At 42.7% G+C, this 25,652-nt stretch overlaps 1 protein-coding gene and 1 long non-coding RNA gene across 10 annotated transcripts in view; one reads left to right on the top strand and one right to left on the bottom strand.

Moving 5' to 3' along the window:
- The window catches only part of BICRAL (BICRA like chromatin remodeling complex associated protein), a 103,956-nt gene that overhangs the window by 13,996 nt on the left and 64,308 nt on the right, over window positions 1–25,652 (bottom strand). For 4 of the 9 annotated variants that reach the window (XM_081518707.1, XM_081518708.1, XM_081518713.1 and 1 more), the window contains 4 exons: window positions 18,697–18,742; window positions 18,180–18,228; window positions 18,022–18,090; window positions 13,440–15,119 (listed from right to left, as the gene is read on the bottom strand). In XM_081518707.1, coding sequence (XP_081374833.1) covers window positions 13,440–15,119; window positions 18,022–18,090; window positions 18,180–18,228; window positions 18,697–18,737 — 1,839 coding nt within the window. In that variant the 5' untranslated portion in view covers window positions 18,738–18,742. The other 5 variants (XM_081518710.1, XM_081518709.1, XM_081518705.1 and 2 more) reach the window with 5 other exon arrangements.
- Window positions 19,491–25,652, top strand: part of LOC145516894 (uncharacterized) — a 31,581-nt gene continuing 25,419 nt past the window's right edge. Inside the window, exon 1 of the long non-coding RNA XR_014061846.1 lies at window positions 19,491–19,915. This is a non-coding gene — a long non-coding RNA (uncharacterized LOC145516894). The remainder of the gene's footprint in view (window positions 19,916–25,652) is intronic.

Genomic DNA, 25,652 nt, shown 5'->3' with positions numbered 1-25,652 from the left:
AAAGAAAGGTGCCGCTTTGGATAAAAAACAGATAAAAGTTGGAAAAATGTGGTCTAACAGGGCAAGGCTATATTCTAGATGGGACTCTGAAATAATGAGATCAATAGATGAATAGATGAAGAAGAAGGAATACGTTCAAATGACCGAAGTCCTCATAGCAGTGCTGCCAGGACACAACATTTTTGGACTTTCTTTCAATATGCCTAGTTCACATGAAACAGAAGAATTTCATCCTTATTGCTTAAGAGCATACAACTTTGAAAAACTGAATAAATAAACGGCACTACACAGCCTGATCTCCCATCTTATTTGTCAGTCATGACCCTGAATGACTCTTAGCTATTAAACAGACAAATAAAACAAAATCCATGCATACATAAGTAGTAAAACTGGGGAACTCTTGGGTAGTTCAGTGGTTAGGACTCCAAGCTTTCACTGCCGAGGGCTTGGGTTTGACCCCTGGTTGGGAACTAAGACCCCACAAGACGTGCAGCACAGCCAAGACAAAACAAAAAAAGTAAAAATGTACATAAGAAAAGCAAGGAAGAAATTGTCATAAAAGTCAGGAGAAGGGCTGGGTTAGGAAGGCACACAGAAGAAGGAGGTGGTTTGGGGGGGTACTGATAATATTCTATTTCTTAGTGGTTACTTGCACAGGTATTTGTTTATAATTATTTGGTAACTGTACACTTATGTTTTATTTTCCTAAATGTTGTGTTTTTTCATGATATAGAAGAGTAACAAGGAAAAAAATATACCCTGAACAATCTAATCTAATGTCAAAGCTGCTTTCCAATTGTGATGGTGGAGAAGACTCCTGAGAATCCCTTGGATGCAAGGAGATCAAACCAGTCAATCCTACAGGAAGTCAGTCCTGAATACTCATGGAAGGACTGATGCTGAAGCTGAAGCTCCAATATCTTGGCCATGTGATGTGAACAGCCAACTCACTGGAAAAGACCCTGATGCTGGGAAAGAGTGAAGAGAAAAGCAGAAGAGGGTGACAGAGGATGAGATGGTTGGATGGCATCACCAATCCAATGGACATGAACTTGGGCAAACTCCAGGAGATAGTGAGGAACAGGGAGGCCTGGTGTGTTGCAGTCCACGGTGTCACAAAGAGTGGAACATGACTTAGCGAGTGAACGACAATAACAGCAAAGGGAATAAACTGCCGCTGTGTCTGAAAGCAAGGCTTCTATCTGCAGGATACCTCTCGTTTGAGCAGGTTCTGGTATGAGTGTTTTGCAGGCCTCTTGCCCACCTGAGTGGGGGTTCAACCCTGGCATCAGTGCATTTTCATCCTCCAGCTACTGCCGGTGCCCCTCACTGTGTCCCTCTGCTGGGGACTGGAATGACCTCCCCAGCTGGTACACTGGGGGGTAACATGGAGGCTGGGCAGGCCAGGTAGGGCCAGGGTGGTGGGAGAATAGCAGTCCACCGGGAATGTGGGTTACACCTCCATTCGCCAGGTCTGTATGTTTGAAAAGCTCTGCTGCCTTACACGGAGAAGGCAATGGCACCCCACTCCAGTACTCTTGCCTGGAAAATCCCAGGGATGGAGGAGCCTGGTAGGCTACAGTCCATGGGGTCGCTGAGAGTCGGACACGACTGAGCGACTTCACTTTCACTTTTCCCTTTCATGCACTGGAGAAGGAAATGGCAACCCACTCCAGTATTCTTGCCTGGAGAATCCTAGGGACGGCGGAGCCTGGTGAGCTGCCGTCTATGGGGTCGCACAGAGTCGGACACGACTGAAGCGACTTAGCAGCAGCAGCTGCCTTACAGGCCCGCTCCGTTTCCAGATGTCCCTAGTCGCTCCGAGTCCCCTGATTTTCAGGGCAGGACTTCTGTCTGTCTGGTTTGCTGCTGAATCCCCAGCACCGGAAGAGGGCCCAACACCACAGCGAGCGCACGGTGAATCGCTGTTAGATGAAAACGAGTGAGTGAATCCCACGGCAGCGTAGTTACAGGGGTCCGTACTTCCTCCTAATCCAATGCTATCCCCAGCAGCCAGCAGCTTTCTGCCACCCCACCCCCCCCGCCAATTTAGGTTGCCCCCAGCTGACAATCTTTTCCAGAAATAAAATTTATCGTTCTGGTCTTTTTTTCCTGAGCTCTAAGGAGAAAACTTCCTCTTGAAATATATTTTCTTCACAGAGAAGCTACTGAAGGCTATTCTCTTGAGAAATTGGCTCCAAGAACTCTGCTCACATCAGTGTATGATTTTAACTCTTTAGATCCTGCATTATCTTGATACCATGTGAATACAGAGAAATCCCCCAATGAATCAGAATACCGAATATATCCCTACCTAGCTCTGTGGTACACTTTGTAAGAAGCCCACAACAAACTAGCAAGATGATAGTCTGCTGAATGAGGGAAACCACTGGGAATCTTCCCAGCCCACACCCTCCTCTGGGAATTGCCCCCTGCCACAGAAATTGGGGTGCAGCCAGTGTGGTGGACACACAAAGGGCCAGAGGATGCGAAGAGCTAGAATCCAGGGCAGGGGCAGCTCTTCTTCCTGTGGAAAAGTGCCAACCCTGCCAGTGAGCAGCCTCTCCCTCCTAGGGGTGCCTTTCTTTATTTCGGCTCAGGGGGCACTTTTTCCTAATTTGAACAAAGGCTCTGTACACAGCAGCAGAGGCCCCGTGTGGCTGCTTCCTCAGGTCACCCATGACTGGCTCCTCTGGTCAAGGCTGGCTGAACCACGGGTGAGCCGATCAGATGCTCCTTGGAATTGAGACTGGGGGGAGCGGGGTCCTGAGAGCAGTAATTCTCAAGTGCAGGTTTATAGCCTAATTGTATCAAGATCACCTGGGGGAGCTTCTGAAAGACAAAGTTTTGGGGTTCCATCCACAAAGATTGATCCAGAAAGCCAATGTGGTGTTTAGGAATCTATTATTTGAAAAAGCTCTGCAGTGGATTCTGATGTATTCTGAGGTTGGAGAAACCACTGCACTTGCCAGTCTCTGTTTTTCTTTTTTCTCTTTTTCCAGTCTCTGTTAAATGGTTGGCAAATACTATGATGCTGGCCTGGCGTGGCCATTGGGGCCAGAAGAGTGAGAGGGGACCATAAAGGAGAGAGGCAGGCACATGCCATCTTGGAGAGGCCAAGGAACCGCAGAGAGCCTGGTTCCAACACTTAAAAAGGAGCTGCACTGCACGAGATGTTCTTCTTTTTTGCTAAACAAGTTAGAGTGAGTTTCTGCGAGTTGCAACCAGAAGTACCTTGACTAAGACATTTGGGCGTTCCCTGTATACACTGTACCATGGTAATCAAAGACTGGGGCTGAAGGATACTGCTACAGGCCGTGCCTTCTGAACATTTAACAGCTAGAGAACACCCAGGCCGGCCCAAACACAGCCCATCAGTGCACCACCGTTATGGTGGCCGATCTCAGGCCCTCAGGCCTGACCGGTAACCCTTTCTTTCTCTGGCTAGCTCCCTGCTCATTTTCCATTGAAGGCTATTTCATTGTCTTCAAACCTGTAAGCCAGGTGAGAATTCATTCCACCATCTATCATCAAAGATATGACCTCACCTGATCCCCAGTCATCCCTTCCCCACTTCCCTGTTACAATGGAAGAACCACCTCCCCCTTTTTTTCTACAAAGAATCCCACTGATGTTCTGGAATTCATGTCCTTCTCCTTCCCAAGAGCTTTGGAATAAAGATCAAGGCTTTCCCATATCTTATAAAAATCACCCACCAGACTCCACCCATCTGTGGAGCTACTGCAGGGTCAGTTACTGTCATTTTTCTGGAAGTTGTCCATGCTCATCACCACACTCCTCATCTCCCCTCATCTATAATCTGGCTTCTGCACATGTCACTCCATGGAAACAAATGTTATCAAGGTCAACAACTGCCTCCCTGTTGCTAAATATATCAGAAACTTTCCCATCCTGACTTCCACCAACCCCTCAGTGACACTCAACTCTATGGACCCCAGCTAGCCCTGCCTGCCTCATGTTCCTTTCTTAGCTTCCAAAATGCCGAGACCTTTTGGTTTTCTGGAATATTCTGAGTCTCTCCCGTGGACTTGTCTTTCTGTGTCCACCTCCGGAGTGTTTTAGTGCGTTAGGGTTCTCTTCTGGTCACCCTTCCTCTCTCCTGACACACTCTTCCTGATGCATTTCCTCCACTCTGGCCGCTTCCATCGTGATATACACACCAGTCAGTCCCACTTCAGCCGGCATCTCACCCTCTGCTTCAGCATATGGAGCCATTTCCCATACAACTCCGTTGTCACACAAGTACCTTACCCTTGACAAACATCCTAAACGAAACTCAGAACTTCCCTTCAAACCACGATGTCTTCCCCTGTCCTCTATTTCAGTGAACCTGGGTGTCACAGTCGGAAATCTCAGTTCAGTTCAGTTGCTCAGTTGTTTCTGACTCTTCGTGACCCCATGGACTGCAGCACGCCAGGTTTCCCTGTCCATCTTCCAGTTCAGTTCAGTTCAGTCACTCAGTCGTGTCCAACTCTTTGCGACCCCATGGACTATAGCACGCCAGGCCTCCCTGTCCATAACCAACTACCGGAGTTTACCAAACTCATGTCCATCGAGTCGGTGATGCCATCCAACCATTTCATCCTCTGTCGTCCCCTTCTCCTCCCGCCTTCAGTTTTTCCCAGCATCAGAGTCTTTTCAAATGAGTCAGTTCTTCTTATCAGGTGGCCAAAGTATTGGAGTTTCAGCATCAGTCCTTCCAGTGAATATTCAAGACTGGTTTCCTTTAGGATGGACTGGTTGGATCTCTTTGCAGTCCAAGGGACTCTCAAGAGTCTTCTCCAACACAACAGTTCAAAAGTATCAATTCTTCGGCCCTCAGCTTTCTTTATAGTCCAACTCTCACATCCATACATGACTACTGGAAAAACCACAGCTTTGACTAGACAGACTTTTGTTGGCAAAGTAATGTCTCTACTTTTTAATATGCTAAGTTGGTCATAGCTTTTCTTCCAAGGAGCAAGCGTCTTTTAATTTCATGGCTGCAGTCACCATCTGCAGTGATTTTGGAGCCCCCAAAAATAAAGTCTCTCACTGTTTCCATGGTTTCCCCATCTATTTGCCATGAAGTGATGGGACCAGATACCATGATCTTAGTTTTCTGCATGTTGAGTTTTAAGCCAACTTTTTGGCTTAAAAAAGTCGGGAATTTGCATCACCCTTATTCCGCCACTGCAGCCAATCAATCAGAAATTCTATCTAACCTGCCTCAAATCCATTTCACTTCTCGCCATTTCTACTGTCACCCGGGGTGGAGTCGGTTTTCAGTAAGTCATGCTTAGGTTATGACACGATGATGGCTCCGTGACACAGCATCAAGGTCCTGTAGGATTTAGTGTCTGCTTACCTTTCCCACCTAAATCTTCATGCCTCACTTAAACCTGTTCTCCTTCCCCTGCAGAACCACGTTCTCTTCCCTCCCCAAAGCCTTGCACTTGCTAATCCCACTGCCTGAACATTCTTTACTCAGACCCTCTCTTGTTGGATAACTTCCTTCTCCCTTGCGAGGGCTGTCAGAAACCACTATTTCATGGAAACCTGCCCCATCTGGGTGAGAGGCTCCTTTCTGGAGCCTGGAGCTCCAGGCTGCTCCCATCGGAGCACTGAGAATACTGGTCAGCTTGTCTGCTGCCTTCTGCCCTGCAACAGCCTGTTGTAGCCCTGGGACATGGCCCAGGGCTGGCAGCACAGGTGCTGATACACTGTTGAATGAATGAATCAATGAAGGAAACAGTACAGCAAGTGATTATGTACCTGGTGAGCAGTATAAACAAAAAGTGCAGAGAAGAGATCAATGGATGGTGTGAGAAAGGCTTCATTCTTTTAGAAGTCTGGGTGCCCTGATAGAGGGGAAGCTGTCAAGCCAGACAGGAAAGGACATTCAGGCCTTACCCATCAGCAGAGGCTTGGGGCTCATGATGAGTCTGGCCTGTTTGGGGAACCATGAGGGGTCGCGCCTGGCTAACCTGAAGAGTTCAGCTTGAGTTTAGTTTAAGGGCTGGGCTGGGGGTTTGTACTTTTTTCCTGTGCAATGAGAAGCTCCCAGATGATGTGGTTTAGGTCACCAAACAAATGTTTTGGGAAGATGAATGTGAAGGAAACCAGACTTTGGGAAGAGGCTGAAGGCAGATTAATCACTCAGACAATGGTGACAGCCACCTAATGACAATACAAATGGGCCTTGGGAACCATCTACTCATTGGCCCTTCTTCCTGTTTGCACTTTAGACTCACTTGGGGAGCTTTTGAAAAAGCTAATGCCTAGAGCCTTTAATCCAGACCATTTAAGTCAGAATTTATGGGGGTATCCATATTTTTATAAAGCTCCCCAGAAGATTCTATGGCTTGGCTAGGGTTTCCTCATTTTCAAGAGAAACCAAGGGCTCAGAATTTAAGATATGAACTTACATCACAAAACCACTCACTGGCAGAGGAGGACCTGCAGGTGAGCTCTGATTGCTATTCCAACTCTTGTTTTCCCCATTATACTGCTGTCCCTCTTAAAGTCTAGCCCCAAGTATGGATTCAGAAAGGAGGGCAATGGGAGGCAGTGTGGTAAGACAGCTAGCTAGCAGGTGAAGTCTGCCTTTGCAGCAATTTGCCCATGCTCTGAACCTCCAACTCCTTGACTGCAAAATGGGAACAATAATGCTACCTGTGGCTCCAAGGTAAGGGTAAGAAATAATATAGATAGCCCCTGCATGTACCAGTTGTTAATAATATTATTACTTTCATTGTTATTGGGAAGAATAGATATGAGACATTCAAAGAATTTGTGGGATTTAGTAACCTATTAAAAGCACAGAAGGAAAAGAAAAAAGCAAGAACATTTAGATTATCAAGTCTGAGTGTCTGAGGATTCCGTGGTTCCATGGTAAGGTAAGGAATTAGGGAGGGGTGGGGAAGGAATTAGGGAGGGGTAGGGAAGGCTGGAGACTTCAGTGGTGACCACTCCAGAAATCTCTCACACAAAGCTCTCAGGGAATTTAAGATCTACTAAATCTTTTAGTGATCTAAAGAGAATTGGACTTAATTTGTTTACTTTTGTTTGACAGGCTAAACTCTTGCAAACTGCTTTAATCAGTGACTTGTGAAATATTAATCCATTCATGAGAAAGCCTAAGTCCCGTAAATGACTCTTTGCACGAAGAGATTTAAATTCACAGGGCTCCTTAGAGAAATGACTGATTCTAGGTGTGAGACAAGCAAATCATAAGACATGCCTACAGTATCTTGTCCCATAGAGTGCTCAAAGGAGGTGGGGAGGTGACAAAAACACAGAAGCCATCTTAAGTAGGCCTCGCCTCCACTGACCAAACTCGGGACAATTTAAGCATCAAAAGAATAAGGAAAGCAATAGATTGCAACATTAGCTATCAAAGAAAATACACGATATTTTAGAGAAATACACTAAAAACTTAGAGATGAACTTAAATGTCTAGATTAGCTTCAGAATAATACTGGGCAGGGAAGCCTGAGTGAGGTATGGATAGCACAGAAGCAACCATGAGTGGGTAAGCCCTGAAGCTCACTGAGCATGAGGGTTCAATCCACTATCTTGTCTACTTTTGTTCATGTTTAAAGTTCCCCAGAGGGACTCCCCTGGTGACCCAGTGGTTAAGAATCCATCCACCTTGCAATGCAGGGGACATGAGTTCGATCCCTGGTTGGGAAACTAAGATCCCATATGCTGTGGAGCAACTGAGCCCACGTGCCAAAACTACTGAGCCTGGATACCACAACTGAGTCAGTGCACAGCAACGATAGATCCCACATGATGCAATAAAGATCCCGCATGCTGCAATGAGGACCTGATGCAGCCAAATGAAGTAATTAAATACATAAAATAAAAGTCCCTATAATAAGTAGTTTTTAAAACTAATGAAAAAAACACACTATGATGTCAGGACTTCCCCGGTGGTCCAGTGGCTAAGACTCCACACTGCCAATGTAGAGGGGCCTGGGTTCAATCCCTGGTCAGGGAACTAGGTCCCCACATGCGGCAATTAAGACCCAGCATAGCCAATTAACTAAATTAAAAAAAAAACCTATGATTTCATAGTGTTAACATACACACACACATACATATATACACAATGTGAGAAGAAGAAAAAGCTCACTTTTATGCAAAAATCTCAATCAATAACAGTAGATAGGATAATTAGAAAATCATTTTGCAATCACTAATGTAATATATATCAGTAAAGTCAATGGTGAAAGGCTGAGAAACAAGAGGGTCACATAGTCCCAAAACACTATCCTGGAGATTATGTCTTCCTTTTACTGGAATAAGATACTTTTGACTACCTCGAGGAGAAAAACCTGGGCAGGGAGGCCACGGGAACCACGTGATCACCCATAAAGGGACAAACAAATATTATATGCTAGCCGCTTGGCCAGAATCTAATCATGAGGAAACAATCAGTCAATGCACTAAGGGCCACCCTTGAAACAACTGATCCAGGCTGCTGTAGCCTAAAGAGACGTGACAGTAAGTGATCAGTGCTTTCCAGAGCGAGGCATTGTCATAAAGGGAGTTACTGGCTCAACAGAAAGAAATCTGATATAATGTTATTACACAAATGTTAAATTTCCTGGGCATGATAGTGATACTGAGGTTGTGTTAAAGAGAGTCTTTGTTTTTGGGAGATACTTGGTGAAGAATTTAGCAGTCAAGGCTCATGCCATTTTGCAACTTACTTTCAAATAGTTCAGAGGAAAGAGTGTGTGTGTGTGTGTGTGTCTGTGTTTGGAGAGAGAGACAGAGAGACATCCAGACACAAACAGAACAAATGCTGCAAAACATAAACAAGTGGTGAATCTCGCTGAAGAGGTTCACTGTACTCTCCCAACTTTTCTGTGGTTTTGAAAGTTTTCATAAAAGAAAAGGTGGGGCGGGGACTTAAGTTCACTCTTTAAGAAGCTGGTTAAACTAGAGGCAACTGGGTGGCTGGTGACAGGAGGAAGGAAATTTTTCACTGTAGTACACAACTTTCTGTACCTTCTGAATTTTGAACCAAATAAGTGTATTATCGATGGCAAAAATAAATACAGTTTATATTTAAGACTCATTGCTGTTTAATATTAACGCTTTATAGTATCAAAACTTGCTAAATGAAGTTTCACCAAATAGATAAACATTGAAGGCCCTTGATAATGGTATTTTTGTTCCTTCCAATGTTCTATAAGGTAATTTATATAGAAATTATAAAGTAAAAGAGTCACTGTGTTTCTGGATTTCCTGGGAGTGTAAATGTTAGATGGCACCTCAACACTACTTTTCCAGCTTGTGCAGCCTCCAAGGTTGTGTCCTCCTTATTCCAAAATACCTGATGTTTTAATTGTTCTGGAAAACCTACAGCAGAACACAGGGGGCATAATGCAAGATTTAGTTCCCAATATTCTTTGACATTAAAAGTCACAAAAAATTACTTTGGAGCTGCTGGAATATGTTTCTTGTTACCTTTGGATAATTGAAACTTTGGGGAGTTACAGAGAGAGATTTTTTTCCCCTTCATTGAAGCATTATTGAAAAATATGAAAAAGAAAGGAAATGACCATGCTGTGGCTGATTATGTATAATTAATTACAATAAACATAAAGCAGACCAATATATATAGATATCAAGAGATCCTCAAGTTATCTAATTAAGTAAAAATGGGTATGGTAACGGGTACGGTGTGTTGCAGAGTTCAGTGTATATGTGACATGTGTGCTGGATATGCAAAGGGTGTCTCTGGGGGAAGAGAAAAAGAAAGAACACAGAAACACCAGTGGCCTCTGGTTGGGAAACCTGGAAGAGGAAGGCTTACTTTTCATTCTAAGGTATTCTGGAACTGTTTCTAACTTTTACCAATGGGAAGTTTTACTTTCTAAAAAAATGCATCAATATGTCGATAAATGCTTTCCAGGTATCACCTCCTCTACGTGGGTAAATTTTTTAAATTAGAAGAAAACAGAGTATCTGTAATTCTACCATCCAGGGAACTGCTGTTAATAGAGTAGTACATTTCCTTTTAATCAAGTTTCTTAGTGTTTGATAAGCAAGAGGGTTTTCTATTTTCTAGTTCACCATATTGTCTTTCATCATTTTTCTAAAAGAGAAAGCAAACTGCTTATTAACTATTTTACATTTAAATGTACATTTTAAATATTTCATGTTTAAATGTGCACTTAAAATGATTTGATAAGTGAAAGTCGCTCAGTCGTGTCCCACTCTTTGCGACCCTATGGACTATACAGTCCATGGAATTCTCCAGGCCAGAATACAGGAGTGGGTAGCCTTTCCCTTCTCCAGGGATCTTCTTAACCCAGGGATCAAACCCAGATCTCTCGCATTGCAGGCATATTCTTTACCAGCTGAGCCACCAGGGAAGCCCAAAATGATTTTATAAGCCTTCCTTCAAATCTTTAATGGTTTTTTAAAAACATTTTAAACAGTTATATAATACTTCATTATATTCAGTAATTTATATATATATAAATCCTATAGTAGAAGAATTACTATATTGGGTTTAGAAAACTTTTTTGCAACTGAAGTATAGAAGAATATCTATAGTATGCTATAGTTGAGTAAGAAAAGAGGGGAAATAAGAAAATACACATGTATCTGCTTACTTGTGTGAAATTAGATGATAAATAAAGGAGAGACTACTGAGACTGGCAAATGTAGGGATGGAGGAGAACTGGCAGGAAAGGATGGAGGGGGTTGCGAGCAGGAGAGGGGCCAGGGAGGAGGGAGACTGCCCCGCACACTCTGCCCAGCCCTGACGTTTGGGACTGCGCTGATGGTTCACTTGTTCAAAAGAAATTAAACAGATATAATCAACAAAAGTAGCGGGGAAAGAGTTCTAGAATGAAATACAAACAGAAACAAATGAGCAAAAGCATAGTTCAAAAGAATAGCACGACCACACCAACGAAGGAAAAATAAGTACTAACCCTAGTAACTTTTGAACAGTGTTTTGACTATATACCTTTAGGCTAAAGACAGAACTGTAAATCAGCAATCAAATCTGAAGTAGGTTTGTTTTAAACAGTGGAGTCATGTCGGACTCTTTGTGACTCCGTGGAGTCTAGCCTACCAGGCTCCTCCCTCCATGGGATTCTCCAAGCAAGAATACTGGAGTGGGTTGCCATTTCCTTCTCCAGGGGATCTTCCTGAACCAGGGATCAAACCCACATCTACTGCATTGGCAGGCAGATTCTTTACTGCTAAGCCACCAAGGAAGGCCACCAAAAATGTATAACCTGAATTTCATCATGAGGAAACAATAGAGAAGCTCAAATTGAGGGACACTCAATAAAATAATTGATTTGTACTCTTCAAAAAGTCAAGGTCATAAAAGATGAAGAAACTGTTTCAGATTTAAAGACATGACAACAGAATTAGGCACTGATCCTAGGTTGGATCCTGGACCATAAAAACAAAACAAAACATATTTTATTCTCACTTGCCGTAAAGGACGTTATTGGGAAAATGAACTACACAGAATAAAGTCTGTAGATTTAATAGTATATTGTAATAATGCTGACTTCTTGGTTTTGATAACAGTACTGTGGTTATGTAGGGGAATGCCCCTGACTTCAAGTAATAAACCTGTTAAGACTGAAGTATGTAGGGGTCAAGAGGCATCATGCCTGCAATTACTCTTCAAAACTCTGTGCGTGTGTTTGTGTATGTGTGTGTGTGAAACAGAGAGAGAGAAGAATACATCAAATGGGGTAAAAAGGTAACATTTGAAGAATCTTGGTGAAGGGTACACGAGAATTCTTTACACTATTCTCACAACTTTAATTTTTCTATAAGTCTGACATTATTCCAAAACACACAGACTTCCCTGGTGGTTCAGTGGCTAATATTCCTTGCTCCCAATGCAGGGGTCCTGGGTTTGATCCTTGTTCAGGGAACTAGATCCTACATGTCACAACTAAGATCGAAGATCTGGCATGCCACAATTAAGACGTGGAACAGCCAAATAAATATAAATAAAATTTAACAAACAAAACACACAGTTTTGATACCAAAAGTGTACACTGAACATCCTTAATCATAAATAATCTTTGTTTCCTTAGGATTCTTAATGGAATTACTAAGTCAAAGGTATACAGTTTAAAAAATATTGACCTATGTGGTCGAGTTTTTGAGTTCTTCTAAATGTGGAGAAGAAAGGCAGGGAAAATGGAGGAGTTGAGAGGGTAGACCACAGCGGGAAGCGGGGTATGGAACTGGAGCTACAGAACATTCTCAGAATGAGCGAGAGCCAAAAGCCATAGGAGTTCAAGGATTGACAAATGGGGTGAGGGACCACAGCCGACAAACGTTTGAAATGCTTCCCAGGAACATCATCTTCACATGGTGTAACTGACTGCCTGGTCATTCACCTGCACAGCAGCCGGGTAAGAACAGGCTCAGCTACTTGGTCCAATCCAGTGCCCCATATCCTTCCCTCTGTATGCATCCCTCTGTGCAGGCCAGTTACCCACTGCTGAGTCTCAGTGGGTCCCTGAGCCTTTCCAGTTGGCACCCAAGAAACAGCCACAACTTCTCTACCCAGTCCATAGTCACAGGACTAGTGGCTTCTATATGATGCAAGTGAGAGTGAAGCCAAAGTGTTAGTCACTCACTCGTGTCTGACTCTTTGCAACCCCATGGACTGTAACATGACAGGCTCCTCTGCCCATAGAGTTCTCCAGGCAAGAATACTGGAGTGGGTTGCCATTCTGTTCTCCAGTGGATCTTCCCAACCCAGGGATTGAACCGGGGTCTCCCACACTGCAGGAAGATTCTTTACTGTCTGAGCCACCAAGGAAGCCCCATGATGTAAGTAAATAATCTGAAATAATCTTTCCTTTTAAATGCCTATAACACATTCTATCAAGTATATGTATTAATATTGGCTCTTTGATCCCCTGGAGGAGGAAAATGACAACCCACTCCAGTATTCTGGCTTGAAAAATCCCATGGACAGAGGAGCCTGGCCGGCTAACAGTCTGGGCTGCAAAGAGTTGGACATGATGAGCTAAGCACACACTGAGTATTTGCCATTTGCCAGGGACCATGCTAAGCGCTTTATACAGATTATCTCATTTAACTTTCTCAATAACTATGTGGGACGGTAGTATTATTAATATAAAGTCCATTATACAGATGGAAAAACTTAAGTCTAGAGAGGTTAGTTAAGGTAAGGCTTGTTCCCAGTCACACAGCCTAGATTCAAATCCAGGAAGTCTCCACCCTAAACCACAATGCTATGCAGGATAGAACATTTTAACTAAGAAGAAAAAAGGCAGTCACAAGTTGAACATCTTAAGATAATAAATTGGGAACCCAGGATGAAAATTATATTCTTACAAATACATATTCCATTCTTCCATTCCGTAATCACCCAAGCATTTGTTTGATAAAGGGAACATTACCTGACAGAAGAACTGTTGCTGGCTTCCTATTCCAGGTGTGTTACTGAAGGTGCTGGTAGACTTGGAAGAAGGAACTGGAAGACGATGGGACACGCTGACCGGTCCTGGAGTCCTGTTTGGCTGGGTCAGCTGATCTCCCGTAAAGTTTGATCCTGATGCACCAGACTGAACCGCAGACCCAAGACTAGGATGGACAGTGCTGGACGAACTGACAACAGGGAACCGACTAGGTCCTGCCATGCTTGTCACCGAGGGCATGGTGGTGAAGCCAGGTCTTCCTTGGGAGACGCTGCTCTGTCCAGGGGACAGGTGCAAGACGGTGGGTGACGCCTGCTGCAAAGGCACCTGTCCACCGACGATCTGAGGAGAGGCGTGGTTGACAATCACCGGGCTGCCGGAGGCGGCGAATGTCTGCCCAGACACTAACTGGACGGCGGCACTCTGGTTGTTCAGCATCTGTCCAGAATATGGTTGGTTGGTCCTGAGCATGTTGGAAGAGTTTCTGTTCAACATGACATGCTCTGAGGCCACCTGGCCAGAAATGAGCTGAGACGGCTGAGTCTGAAGAAGCTGCCCATTGATGGTCTGGACGTGGTGTACCGAGTTGGAACTGACAGAAAGGCTTGTAGGTATGAGGAACTGACTCTGGGGTGTGTGAGGCTGGCCCATGGGAGAATGAATAACGATACTGCCCCCGGCGCTGCTCACGGCCTGTGAGGTGACGGGCTTCCTTGTGTTCTGTTGGTTTACAATGTTCACGGACATGTGCGGACCAACCACTGAGCCCTGGGGTGAGCTTGCAGAGGCGAACGAGATCCCTTGCTGAACATGGTGCTGTTGTATTCCCAAGTTGTTCACATTGTATGTGTTTTGCTGACCCATCTGGATAGGCTTTGGCTGGATATTAACTGGGACTTTATTTGAATTTGGTGCAAGACCCCTTTGTATGATGATGTTATGCACAGGTAAAGATGTTTGAAAATTTGTGCTGTTAAATGGAACGGTAACAGGCTGTGCTACTGGGCTAGAACTGGAGCTCCCAAACAAGGAGTTGCCATTAGGAGTCTGTCTGTGAACGAGAAGCCCTCCACTCATATTTGAGGGGGCTTGCTGCCCACTACCCTTTAGTATAATTTGTGATCCATCTAGGTTATTAATAGTCATCATGGAAGGTTGATTACCAAATGACCCAATTAACTGTATTTGACCAGAACCACTAATCTGGCTGCTATTAGACAAATGCTGGCTGGGCACACTGATCCCCACGTGGTGCATAAAGCCATGGTGCACACCCACCGTATTGCTTGCAAACGATGTGCCAACAGGCACATGAGTCACCCCTATAGGCTGCAGTGTCTGACCTGAGTAATTAGAAACATTAGAAGCCTGAGTAAAGGATGCTGATGAAGAGGGATGAAGCTGAGCTTGTGCAAACTGTTGGCTTGAACCTATACTGGCATCCAGATATGCCTCTTCTGCCAATGTCTGTTCAGTGATATTGGCCTCCTGCAAGGATTTCTGAAGAATGTCGAAAGGTTGGTCCTCACTGAGATCAGGAAGAGGAGAAGACTCAAGTTCATCTTCGAGAAACTGAAGGCTACTTGAAAGTGGCAGTCCATCACTGGGCCCTTCTCCAAGCTGGCTGCTTACAGCTTTGAGGGCTGACTTAGGATCAGCATTCTAAAAAAATAAGCAGGAAGTTACACGGCATATCTCACCTCTGAAAGAAATTCTTAAGCAAGAAACGAATCTCACTTTTGAATATGAATAAAGCATAACAGTCTGCTTTTTAGGCTCAACTCTCCAAACAGCTCATCTTATTCTGATACTTGATTTCCTTAGTAATGATATTTAAGTTATTTTTGGTAAGTATAAGCATTCATTGCTCTGGTAAATTATTTTATAGGGAACATATCAATAATGCAAACATACTCATGGCTACCTGAGTAGCTTTATTCTTTGAGATAGTGGCACAGGCATTATTTTTCAGGATTGCTCCCAAGTCCAAAGCTTGAATGGGACTCAGCCTAGGGTATGTGTGTATCCAGGAGACAGCAGTGTCTAAGTTCTTTGTACCACAGGAGGAGATGTGAATTTTGGGAGTTCTGAGTGTGGTTCTACCAGATGTCCAGAAGGTATCCCAGATTCAGCCTTGACTTTCAAGGTTTCTCAGAACTCCCCTAGTTCTAACCTGTCCCAATCCAGGCAAGATCAGTCTGGATGAAAAGAAGCTTCCCATGTGAAATGAGCGAATGGCCATTTGATTTATTAGAAGTAATCAGCTCATTTTGATGCTTTAAAACCTGTATCAGTGTCCTATTCAAGAGTAAAAGTTGGTCACCATTTGTCAAGTGCTCAGTTGTGCATTAGTGTCTGTCTGTAATGAGTCCTTAAGGTCTAGGCATTCCAATTAGAGACAACAAAACAGGCATATGTAGAGAACTGAACACAGTTACTGATAAATCAGAGACACTCCACTGAGCCAGAAGTTTATCATGGGATACAACAAGATTGTAAAAGAAAAAAAAATGAAATCAATAGTTATTTAACACAAGGTGAAGGCAATGTGAATATACTTAACACTACCAAACTGTATACTTAAAAATGGTTAGGATGATAAACTTGTTGTTATATATATTGTAACATAATTAAAAATTTTAAAAGGTGAAGAAAAACATTTAAAAATAGATCAATCAAGGAACACATGTTCACCCATGGTGGATTCATGTCAACGTATGGCAAAACAAATACAATGTTGTAAAGTAAAAAAACAGATAAATAAACTAATTTAAAATTAAAAAAAAAAAAAAGAATAAACAGTCCAGGGATTCCTTGGTGGTCCAGCAGTTAGGACTTGGTATTTTCACTGCCAGGACCTGGGTTCAATCCCTGGTTGGGGAACTAAGATTCTACAAGTTGCACAGTGTGACTAAAAGAAAAAAAGAAGAATGAACAGTCCAGTTTTCAAAACCCTAGAGATTCTCAGCCATAGGCTAGTAAGGTATGGTGTGCTGGGGGCTAGAAGACAGGAAGAACCAGGTAGAAAAGCAAGACTAGTTCACCTGACACCCAATTAGAACTTGAAGTCATTTGAAAGGAAGTGGGGACAAGCCACTGAAAACAAGGAGGTTTGCTTGCTTGTTTCTGCAGAGAAAGATCAAGGCAACAGTGGATTATCTCCTGAGTGGTGATACATAGTAATGTTTTCACAGTGTGCAAATTAACAGACCGTGGGTTTAAAATTTCATATTTTTCAAAGCTTTTAAAATATTTCTACTGCCACGACATAATCCAAGTTCCCTAAAAATACACCCTGAATGAAGCAGCCTGAAGAGTTAGAATCAATACTCACATGGAAGTGGGAGAGCTGGCAAGTAAAAATCGTTAGTGTTGGGAAACAGGCTAAACACCTCCTTTGTGGGTTAGCGGCATGTATGCAGTTATTGCCCATTCAGAATGAATTTCAGAATTGCTACTGATTCACAAGCCTCAGAGGGGATAGTGTTGCGACTTTAAAGCCACCCCTAGCATGTGGAGGAGTCTTACATGTTATGATCTGACATACTTTGTACACACTCAAATATGTTAAAGAATTGTGCGTTCCCAAGAACTTTCTAAATGCTACTCCAATGGTACTCCACATTATGGATGAAGAAAATAAAGACCCTGATGAGGACGATAAGTTGCCATTAACTGAACAGTATGCCCATGGACTAGTTCCGTTCATCTTTACCAGCCTATGAGGTTGATCTATCATTCTCCTGGATTTACAAATAAAGAACCTGAGCCTCATAGAGATTTAGTGATACAAGCAAGGTTACAGAGCTAGAAAGTGGCAGAGCAAGGATTCAAACTTGGGTGGTGGGACTCTGGACTATCACCCATGGAGAACAAAGCAGTTAAAAGATTAAAGTAACACGGGCTTAAACACAGCCATCTGGATATAGTTTCCAGGCAGGACTCCCCTATCCCCCAGGTCAGATTTCTTGTCTAGATGCTCCTAGAGTTTAAGGACCTGCACCCTGGGACCTGGTGGCCCTTCAATTCCAAGCTCTGCAACTCCTGGCTGTGTAATACTCGGTAAGTACCAATCTTCAGTTCTCTCCTCTTCAAATATGAATACTAATAGAACCTACTACACTTCACAGAATTATTGTAAGGGTTAGTGAGGTTGATATTTGTTAAGCTCTTAGTGCCAAGAACATACTGAGTGCTTAATAGGTGTCAGTTACTATGATCTTTTTCCTTGTTGAAGATGAAAAGGATGAGAACATAACCATAATTCAGAAGGATTTTTTCTTAAAGCTTATGTAACAGTGTTCAAAAGACTCTAAGTTTCTCAGGTTATATGTCTGTGGCATTTTAGAAAGAAAATTGAAAGCTTGGAAAATAGTAAAGTAAAAATCTTAATAGGCTAAGTTAAAAGTAGAAACTGTCAACATAATTCAATAGATTTTCCTCTTGTGGCAACTGCAAAAGATGAAGTGAGGATTCCCATTATGATCCAAAAGCAATTATAGCTTCCAGTCACCAGGCATCAATGAGACAGAAACACCTGATCACTGCAGTTTCCAATACTCACACTAGAGTTGGCGAAAATCGAATTTGAATTGGCTGCAGAATATCCTGCATTAGTCAAGTCCTCATTGCTCTGCAAAGGTACAAATTCAAAAAAGTGATCACTTAGACTGTAAAAGAAGAAACAAAATGTATGCCTGTGACAGCCTGAATATTACTCACCGATTTATTACTAGGTCCATGCAGAAAATAGTTCAATGCTTGTGGGTCTCTAGAAAACAACAACCAAACAGAGAAAACAGCAAATAAATAAATTACTTATATCTAGGGTTCATTTTTACTAGGGTAAAAAGAAAATGACATATTAGCTCAAGTAAAATCCTCTCCTTGTTTTAAAACCGTTAGTAGTTTTGGTTTGTTTTGTTTTGCTGTCATTCCATTTCCTACTATCACTTGTTTCGGCCTCCTAGGATTTCTTAGAAAATAAATTTAACAAAGGATTACCTAACGATTACTCCTATGTTAATCCATGTCACTCTGTCTTCCTACTATACCTATGTATACCTATAGGTAGGTATATTATACTTTCCTACTATACCTATATATATCTACTATACCTATGATGATTGTTTAATTTTTATTTAAAAAACCCACTTGGTTTCAATGTGCTTATTAGGTTGTTTCAGTACAGTAGACCTCACACACTCTATTCACCCCAATCCTGGAATGAGCGTCTTACCCAATAAGATCAAGGAGACACGAGTCATCATCATCATCCATGACAACTATAAAGAAAAGGAATAAGAAAGCACTGTTTCAGCAGAGCAGATTAAAGCCACCAGCATCAACGCAACACAAAAATATACCTTATACTTTCCTAGATAAATAACTGTAATTCATGTGCACTTCCCTCTAATTGCTTATTATGAATGTGATTTTAAAATTTTTGTGGTCATTCAAGAGATCAAGTATTCAATTTAAATTGTTTTTATTGAACACAAATCCTTAACTTACAAGTCAAAAAGGAATCCAGACAAATCTAAGGGGGTTGGCAGCAACCCTTCACATGCAATTCCCCAAAGGGGCAGTAAACCAGGAACAGTAACTTCCTCAAAAAGTAGAGTGAACAAGAGGAGCAATCACAGTTTTGTTTTTAAAAAAATCCCATGCATACAGAGGTCTTTGAATTTTGGGACTAGATGTTTCCAAACCTGGTGAGCAATCCAGATTTCTAGCCACATTTTCGCTATCTTTACGAAAACAGAAAAGTCAATTCTCCGTACTTTTTGAGACAGAAGAGGCACCATTGCCCCAGGCAGTACTGTGACAGGCTTTGCACTGAAGGTCCCAAGTTCCTCCCTCCGCAGCAGCAATGCCAACTGTTCAGTTGTAAACAGTGTACATCCTAACACTAGAATCTTTAAAGTAGAAACTCTCAACTCCCAGTTCACCCCAGCTCTAAGCCCAGAGCTCCCTCTCTCCCCAGCCATCGACAGCATGCAGCTCAGCCAGCGCAATCGCTGTGTTCTGGCTGAAACAACAACTGTACAAATTCCAAGAGCGGTTCTCCCCCTTTCCTTCTCCTCCCTCCCCCGAGATCCGCAAAACTTACACTAGTGACCCGACACCTGGCAACACTGCTTCGCACCCATTTCGAGCCATGCGTGGAATAATCTACATCACGGAATGCCAAGGCTGAGAGTTCTGGAGCCGTTGGAAAGGGCAGTTGTGAACGGCAGTTGGACGGAGGAATGAAATCCTGAAGAGATGCCCAGAAGAGGGACACGCCCGAAGAAGGCAGAGTTTCTACTAAGGTTTTTTTTTCTCGGTTAAAACTGCCATCTCCTCTCCACTTCCCCCCAACTTCCCATCCGATCGGTCACAAGGCCAAACAAATATAAAAACTACTCCTGCCACATGGAAGGAAACTTGCTTTCCTCAGGAAGGGTCTGGAAGGGGTAAGTATCCCCCCATGTGGGACCTCCCCATTGGTGGGTGACAGGGTTCAGCTGCTGGTGGATCATCAGTGGAGAGGAGAGCTGATGGGAGACAGGAGGAGGTCCGAGTGTGGACAGCTTATCCAACACTAACAGCCATGGCCACACTGTGGGAGGAGCGCGGGGGCCAAGTGAAATCTGTGTCTAGGACTCAGATGTTGAGTTACCCAGGGGCACGCTAGGATGACTTTACTAACATGGCTTTTGAGGGGTGAAAAGGGACACGGAGCAGAAACTGGAAAACCATCATCAAGTAGATACGGTAGAAATTTGTGTGAAGGCCTGCCCTTAAATCCTGACATTTAACATGCAGAACCACATTAGCTGTTGCTCATTACTGTTCCCTGGGCTGGTCTCCCAGACATCACAATCACATGGACTACATTAGCTAATTATGATGTATAATTAAGCCTATAAATGCATATTATTTCTTTACTTCAACATGACTATTTAAATGGAGCTCCGCTGTATCCTCTGTAAATTCATTTTTTAGTTTTCAGAACTAACTACACGTATGTGAAAAACAGCTTGCATCAGGGAAGAACCCTTTCACGCCTCTCCCTGGCTCCCTCCGCACCTGTATCAGCCCCTCGAGCACACGGGATGCCCCAGGGTTAACACACACACACCGAGACCGCAAGGCAGCACCAGTCGGTCCTCCCAAGTGTCACTGCCACCAAGACTTTCAAGCACAGAGAGCATCTGCCTCCCCACAGTTCAGTGATAAGCTACTCCCTGAGTAGACCCAGTACAAGAACAATTGTACAAGAGGGATGAAATTAAAAGCCACTGCACATCCTCCCCTACCAAACCAAGTGGGCTGCCCAGACACTTGACAGAACACTCGGGGACATCCACCCCACTCGGGGCATCAGTCCTCCCAGACAGACCTTCTCCTCCAGCATCCCTTGGGTAGAATTCCACAAGCCTTTATAGTCAGGGGTACTCTGAGAATTCCACTTTTTAAAGGGCCACACTCTTTTCCGACTAAACAGTTTCAGATTAGAAGAGATGACTCTTAACCTCTACACACCCAGCTCTACGTGGTGCCAAAACACAGTCGCAACGCAGCCCGAGCCACTATTTCTTTCCCCAGGAGGACAAATGGCCCCATCAGAGTAAATCTACCAGAGCGAATGTGTAGAAATTGACTAGGATTCTAAAGCAGAAAGACAACCTGAGGATAGAAACTCCAAACTGAAGAGCTGAGTTTTCTTTGGAAAGATTCTCCCATTACTTCTGGGCTCTTGTTGAAGCCCTCATTAAAGTAATGACTCCGCATTCACAAGATGGGCCTCTGGCTGCCCCTCTTCCAAGGGGAAGTCCCTAGATCAGAGGTTACAAACTACTTCTTGGTTTCACACACTAGACCAAGACACATCCCCTGGGTGATAGCAGTTTGCAGCAGTAGGATCGGGCAGGGAGAGAAGGGGATTGCAGTTCTTACAGGTGCCCCAAGAGATCAGAAGGCACTGACCAGACACCTGACTACCACTTTTTTAAAAAAAATTAATTTATTTTTATTTCTTGGCCACACGTGGGGTCTTGGTTCCCTGATCCAAGATTGAATCAGCACCCCATGCATTAGAAGTGCAACATTTTAAGCACGGACCACCAGGGAAATTCCTGACTACCACTCCTAAAGAGTGAAAGCTAATATTTAAAATTGCTCATACTGTTCTTAATCAAGAGGACAATGTAAAAGTGACATTTCAAATCAGCGGGAGAAAACGTTAGTCCTCTAGAGAAAAGAAGGTGTATCCATACCTCCTATCTTACACAAAAATAAATTCCAGATGGATCTAAGAGTTAAACGAGGAGGGGCGGGGGAGGGAGGAGAAGAGACTTACAGTTTAAGAAAAAACATATGGGAGAATTTTGTTTTCATAATCTTGGAGTAGGGAAAGGCTAAGGTACGTCACAAGACGCAGAAGTCTGCCAAATTTGATGACAAAAACTTTTTAAAATTCTGCATGAGAAAAAAAAAAGTGAACAAAGACTAAAAAAAAAAAAAAAAGTGGGGAAAACATGTTCAGTTCATATCACAAGCAGCTTTTCTCCCTAATACATAAAGAGCTCATATTTGTAAAAAGGTCAGCTACCCTGCAGAAAATCAAAGGGTATGAAAAATCAGTCCATAAAAAAGGAAAGACAAGTAGCCCCTAAATATGGAAAAGTAACCACTCTCACTTAGAATAAGAGAAATGCAAATGTAAATTATAATGAGATTAGATTATTTGTCAGATTGGCAAAGATAAAGTTTTGGTTAAGGACTATGCTAGTCAGGAAATGGGAAACAGGGACTTTTACACGTTGGTAGAGAGAGCATAAACTCTGGAGAGGGCAACTACTTTAAAAATTTTAAATGCACGAATCATGTCACCTAGCAAACATTTCCAGGTGCTTGTCCTACAGATACTCGTGCACAAGTGTGAAATGGTACGTGTATAAGACTATCCAGTGCAGGGGACTTCCCTAGCGGTCAGGGGGCTACGTCTCCACACGTACCACGCAGGGGGCAAGAGTCTGATCCTGATTGGGGAACTAAGATCCAACATGCCCGCAACACAGCCAAAAAAAAAAGACTTATCCACTGCAGCATGACTGGTGTTTAACAACAGACTGTAAAAACCTAGATGGGAGGAGTATGGGATTTCTTTTTAAGGTGATGGAAATGTTGTGGAATCAAACCACTGAAAACTGTACACTTTAAAGGGTAAATCTTACGGTACTGAAGTTATATTTAAAGCATTAAAAAAAATGAAGTGAAAGAGGTATGCACCTTTCTTGTTCTTTTGATCATATACCTTTCCAAGTCAGTTCACGTACATCTGCCTCGTTATTTTCAATGGCTGTGTAGCACTCCATTGTGTGGGTGGATATAATTGATACCCAAGTGTTGGGTAGAGGGAAAATATATAAATATGTGGGTATAAATATCCATATCCTGAAATAAGGCACAAATAACCAGTAATACCAGCTGCTTCTGGGAGAGAAACTGGGTGGCTGGATTTTGGGCTTCCCCTGTTGGGGGCCTGGGTTTGATTCCAGGTTAGGGAACTAAGATCCAACAAGCTGAACAGTGGCCCCCACCCCAATACAATTAATAAAACAAAGAGGATGGGGAGATCTATGAAACACAGAACCTCAAGTTAGGCTCACTCTAGGTAAGCATACTGGACATCGAATACTTGGAAAATTTTCAAGCAGTCCAGTGGCCTCGATAATAACCTACATCAGCTATCTCAGAAGAAATATCTTACAGACAGTTTGATATTCATTAAGATCACAGAAAGATTTTAAAGACCGCCAAGCCATAGATAAAAAGGAAGATAGTAGGCTATATATATATGTGTGTGTGTGTATATATATATATATGTGTGTGTGTGTGTATATATATATATGTGTGTGTGTATATATATATATGTGTGTGTATATATATATATATATATATTTTTTTTACATAGGAGGAAAAAATCTGAGCTCTTATATCAAGAAATGTGTTGGTTTCAAGAACAAATTTCAGGAAAGCTAGCTAAGCAAATCAATTCTACTGATTTAAGACATTATAACTAGGGGCAGAAGAAAACGTAAGAAGTCGTAACAGGATTTCAAATAATTCACAAAATGAAATTTGGTATGTGACTGCTATCACAAATGATTCTCTTCTCTCCCTTACATGCTTTTCTGTTTTTTCTCTTCTTCCAAAAACATTACCTAGTGAAAATGATGACTAGTAAGCTAAAACTTTAAAAGATCACCAAGAATCAATGTAACAGGCTATCTTACCAATACACCAAAAAAAATACTGACATTCGCTTTATTTGTGTTGATTTGGTATAGCATCAGTATATGCCATAATTTCCCAATCATTCACAAATTTGCACTTAAAAGGTGCTGAGCTAGCACAGGGATCAGTGGGAACATTTCAGCAGTCCCGAGCTATGGAATGGTTACAGTCTTCTCATGTGATCTCTGAAGGTGTAATGAGCTGTAGTCACTTTTATTTTTACCATTTACCAGTTTCAGTGCCGTTCACTCTTTTGACTAAATTCAGATTTTCATCTGGTTATCATTTCCCCGTTCCTTTAATATTTTTGAAGTGCAGATGTAGTCTTTCATATGTCATTAAATGTTTATTTTGCCTTAATTTTGGAATTCACTGGATATATATAGTTCTGTCATTCAGCCGCTAAGTCGTGTCCAACTCTTTGCCACACGACAGACGGCAGCATGCCAGGCTGCCCTGTCCCTCACTATCTCGGGAGTTTGCTCAAACTCCTGTCCATTGAGCCTGTTTTCTTTTGGTTCTTCAAAGATACTGCTACACTGTTTCTTGCTTGCCTTGTTTCCAAATAGAATTCTGCTGTGGTTCTTACTTTTGTCCTTTTGTGCATAACAGGTCTCCCCTCCCCACCCTCATCTCCTACCCCCAATACTTTAAAGATTTTTCTCCTATCACTGGTTTTAAGCACTTTGATAATGATGTGCCTTGGCAATATTTTCTTCATGCTTCTTGTGCTTGGGATTCATTAAATTTCCATGATCTGTAAGTTTATAATCTTCCTCCAATTTAGGATAATTGCAGCCATTGTTGTTGTTGTTTGTTGTTCAGTTGCTAAGTGGTGGCAGACTCTTTGTGACCGTGTGGACTGCAGCACACCAGGCTTCCCTGTTCTTCACCATCTCCTGGAGTTTGCTCAGACTCATATCCATTGAGCTAGTGATGCCATCCAACCATCTCATGCTCTGTTGCCCCCTTCTCCTCCTGCCCTCAAGTTTTCCCAGCAGCAGCGTCTTTTTCAATGAGTCAGCTCTTTCCATCAGGTGGCCAAAATATTGGACCTTCAGCCATCAGTCGTCCCAATGAATATTCAGGGTTGATTTCCTTTAGGACTGACTGGTTGGATCTCCTTTCAGTCCAAGGGACTCGCAAGAGTCTTCTCCAGCACCACAGCTTGAAAGCATCAATTCTTTGGTGTTCAAATTTCTTATGATCCAACTTTCACATCCGTACATGACTACTGGAAAAATCATAGCTTTGACTATAACAGACCCTTGTCGGCAAAGCAATGTCTCTGATTTTTAATAGGTTGTCTAGGTTTGTCATAGCTTTTCTTCTAAGGAGCGAGTGTGTTTTAATTTCATGGCTTCAGTCACTGTCCGCTGTGATTTTGGAGCCCAAGAAAAGAAAATCTGCCACTGTTTCCACTTTTCCCTCATCTATTTGCCATGAAGTGATGGGACCAGATGCCATGGTCTTAGATTTTTGAATGTTGAGTTTTAAGCCAGCTTTTTCACTCTCCTCTCTCACCGTCATCAAGAGGCTCTTCAGTTCGTCTTTGCTTTCTGTCATTAGAGTGATATCATTTGCATATTTGAGGTTGTTGATATTTCTCCCAGCAATCTTGATTCTAGCTTGTGAGTCATCCAGCCCGGCATTTCTCACAATGTACTCTGCATATGAATTAAATAAGCAAGGTGACAATACACAGCCTGGAGGTATTCTTTTCCCAACTTTGAACCAGTCTGTTGGTCTATATACGGTTCTAACTGCTGCTTCTTGACCTGCTTACAGGTTTCTCAGGAGGCAGGTAAACTGATCTTGAATAATTGCAGCCATTACTTCGTATACTCTATGTCCTACCCTTTCTTCAGGGACTCCAATTACCTATGATTATGCTGCTTTTAAGTGGTT

Source organism: Giraffa tippelskirchi, chromosome 8 (genome assembly GCF_054371585.1).
Source record: "Giraffa tippelskirchi isolate mGirTip1 chromosome 8, T2T-mGirTip1v1.2.pri, whole genome shotgun sequence".
NCBI lineage: Eukaryota > Metazoa > Chordata > Mammalia > Artiodactyla > Giraffidae > Giraffa > Giraffa tippelskirchi.
Note: the sequence above shows the minus strand (reverse complement) of the source record. Positions and strands in the feature narration are given on the sequence as shown.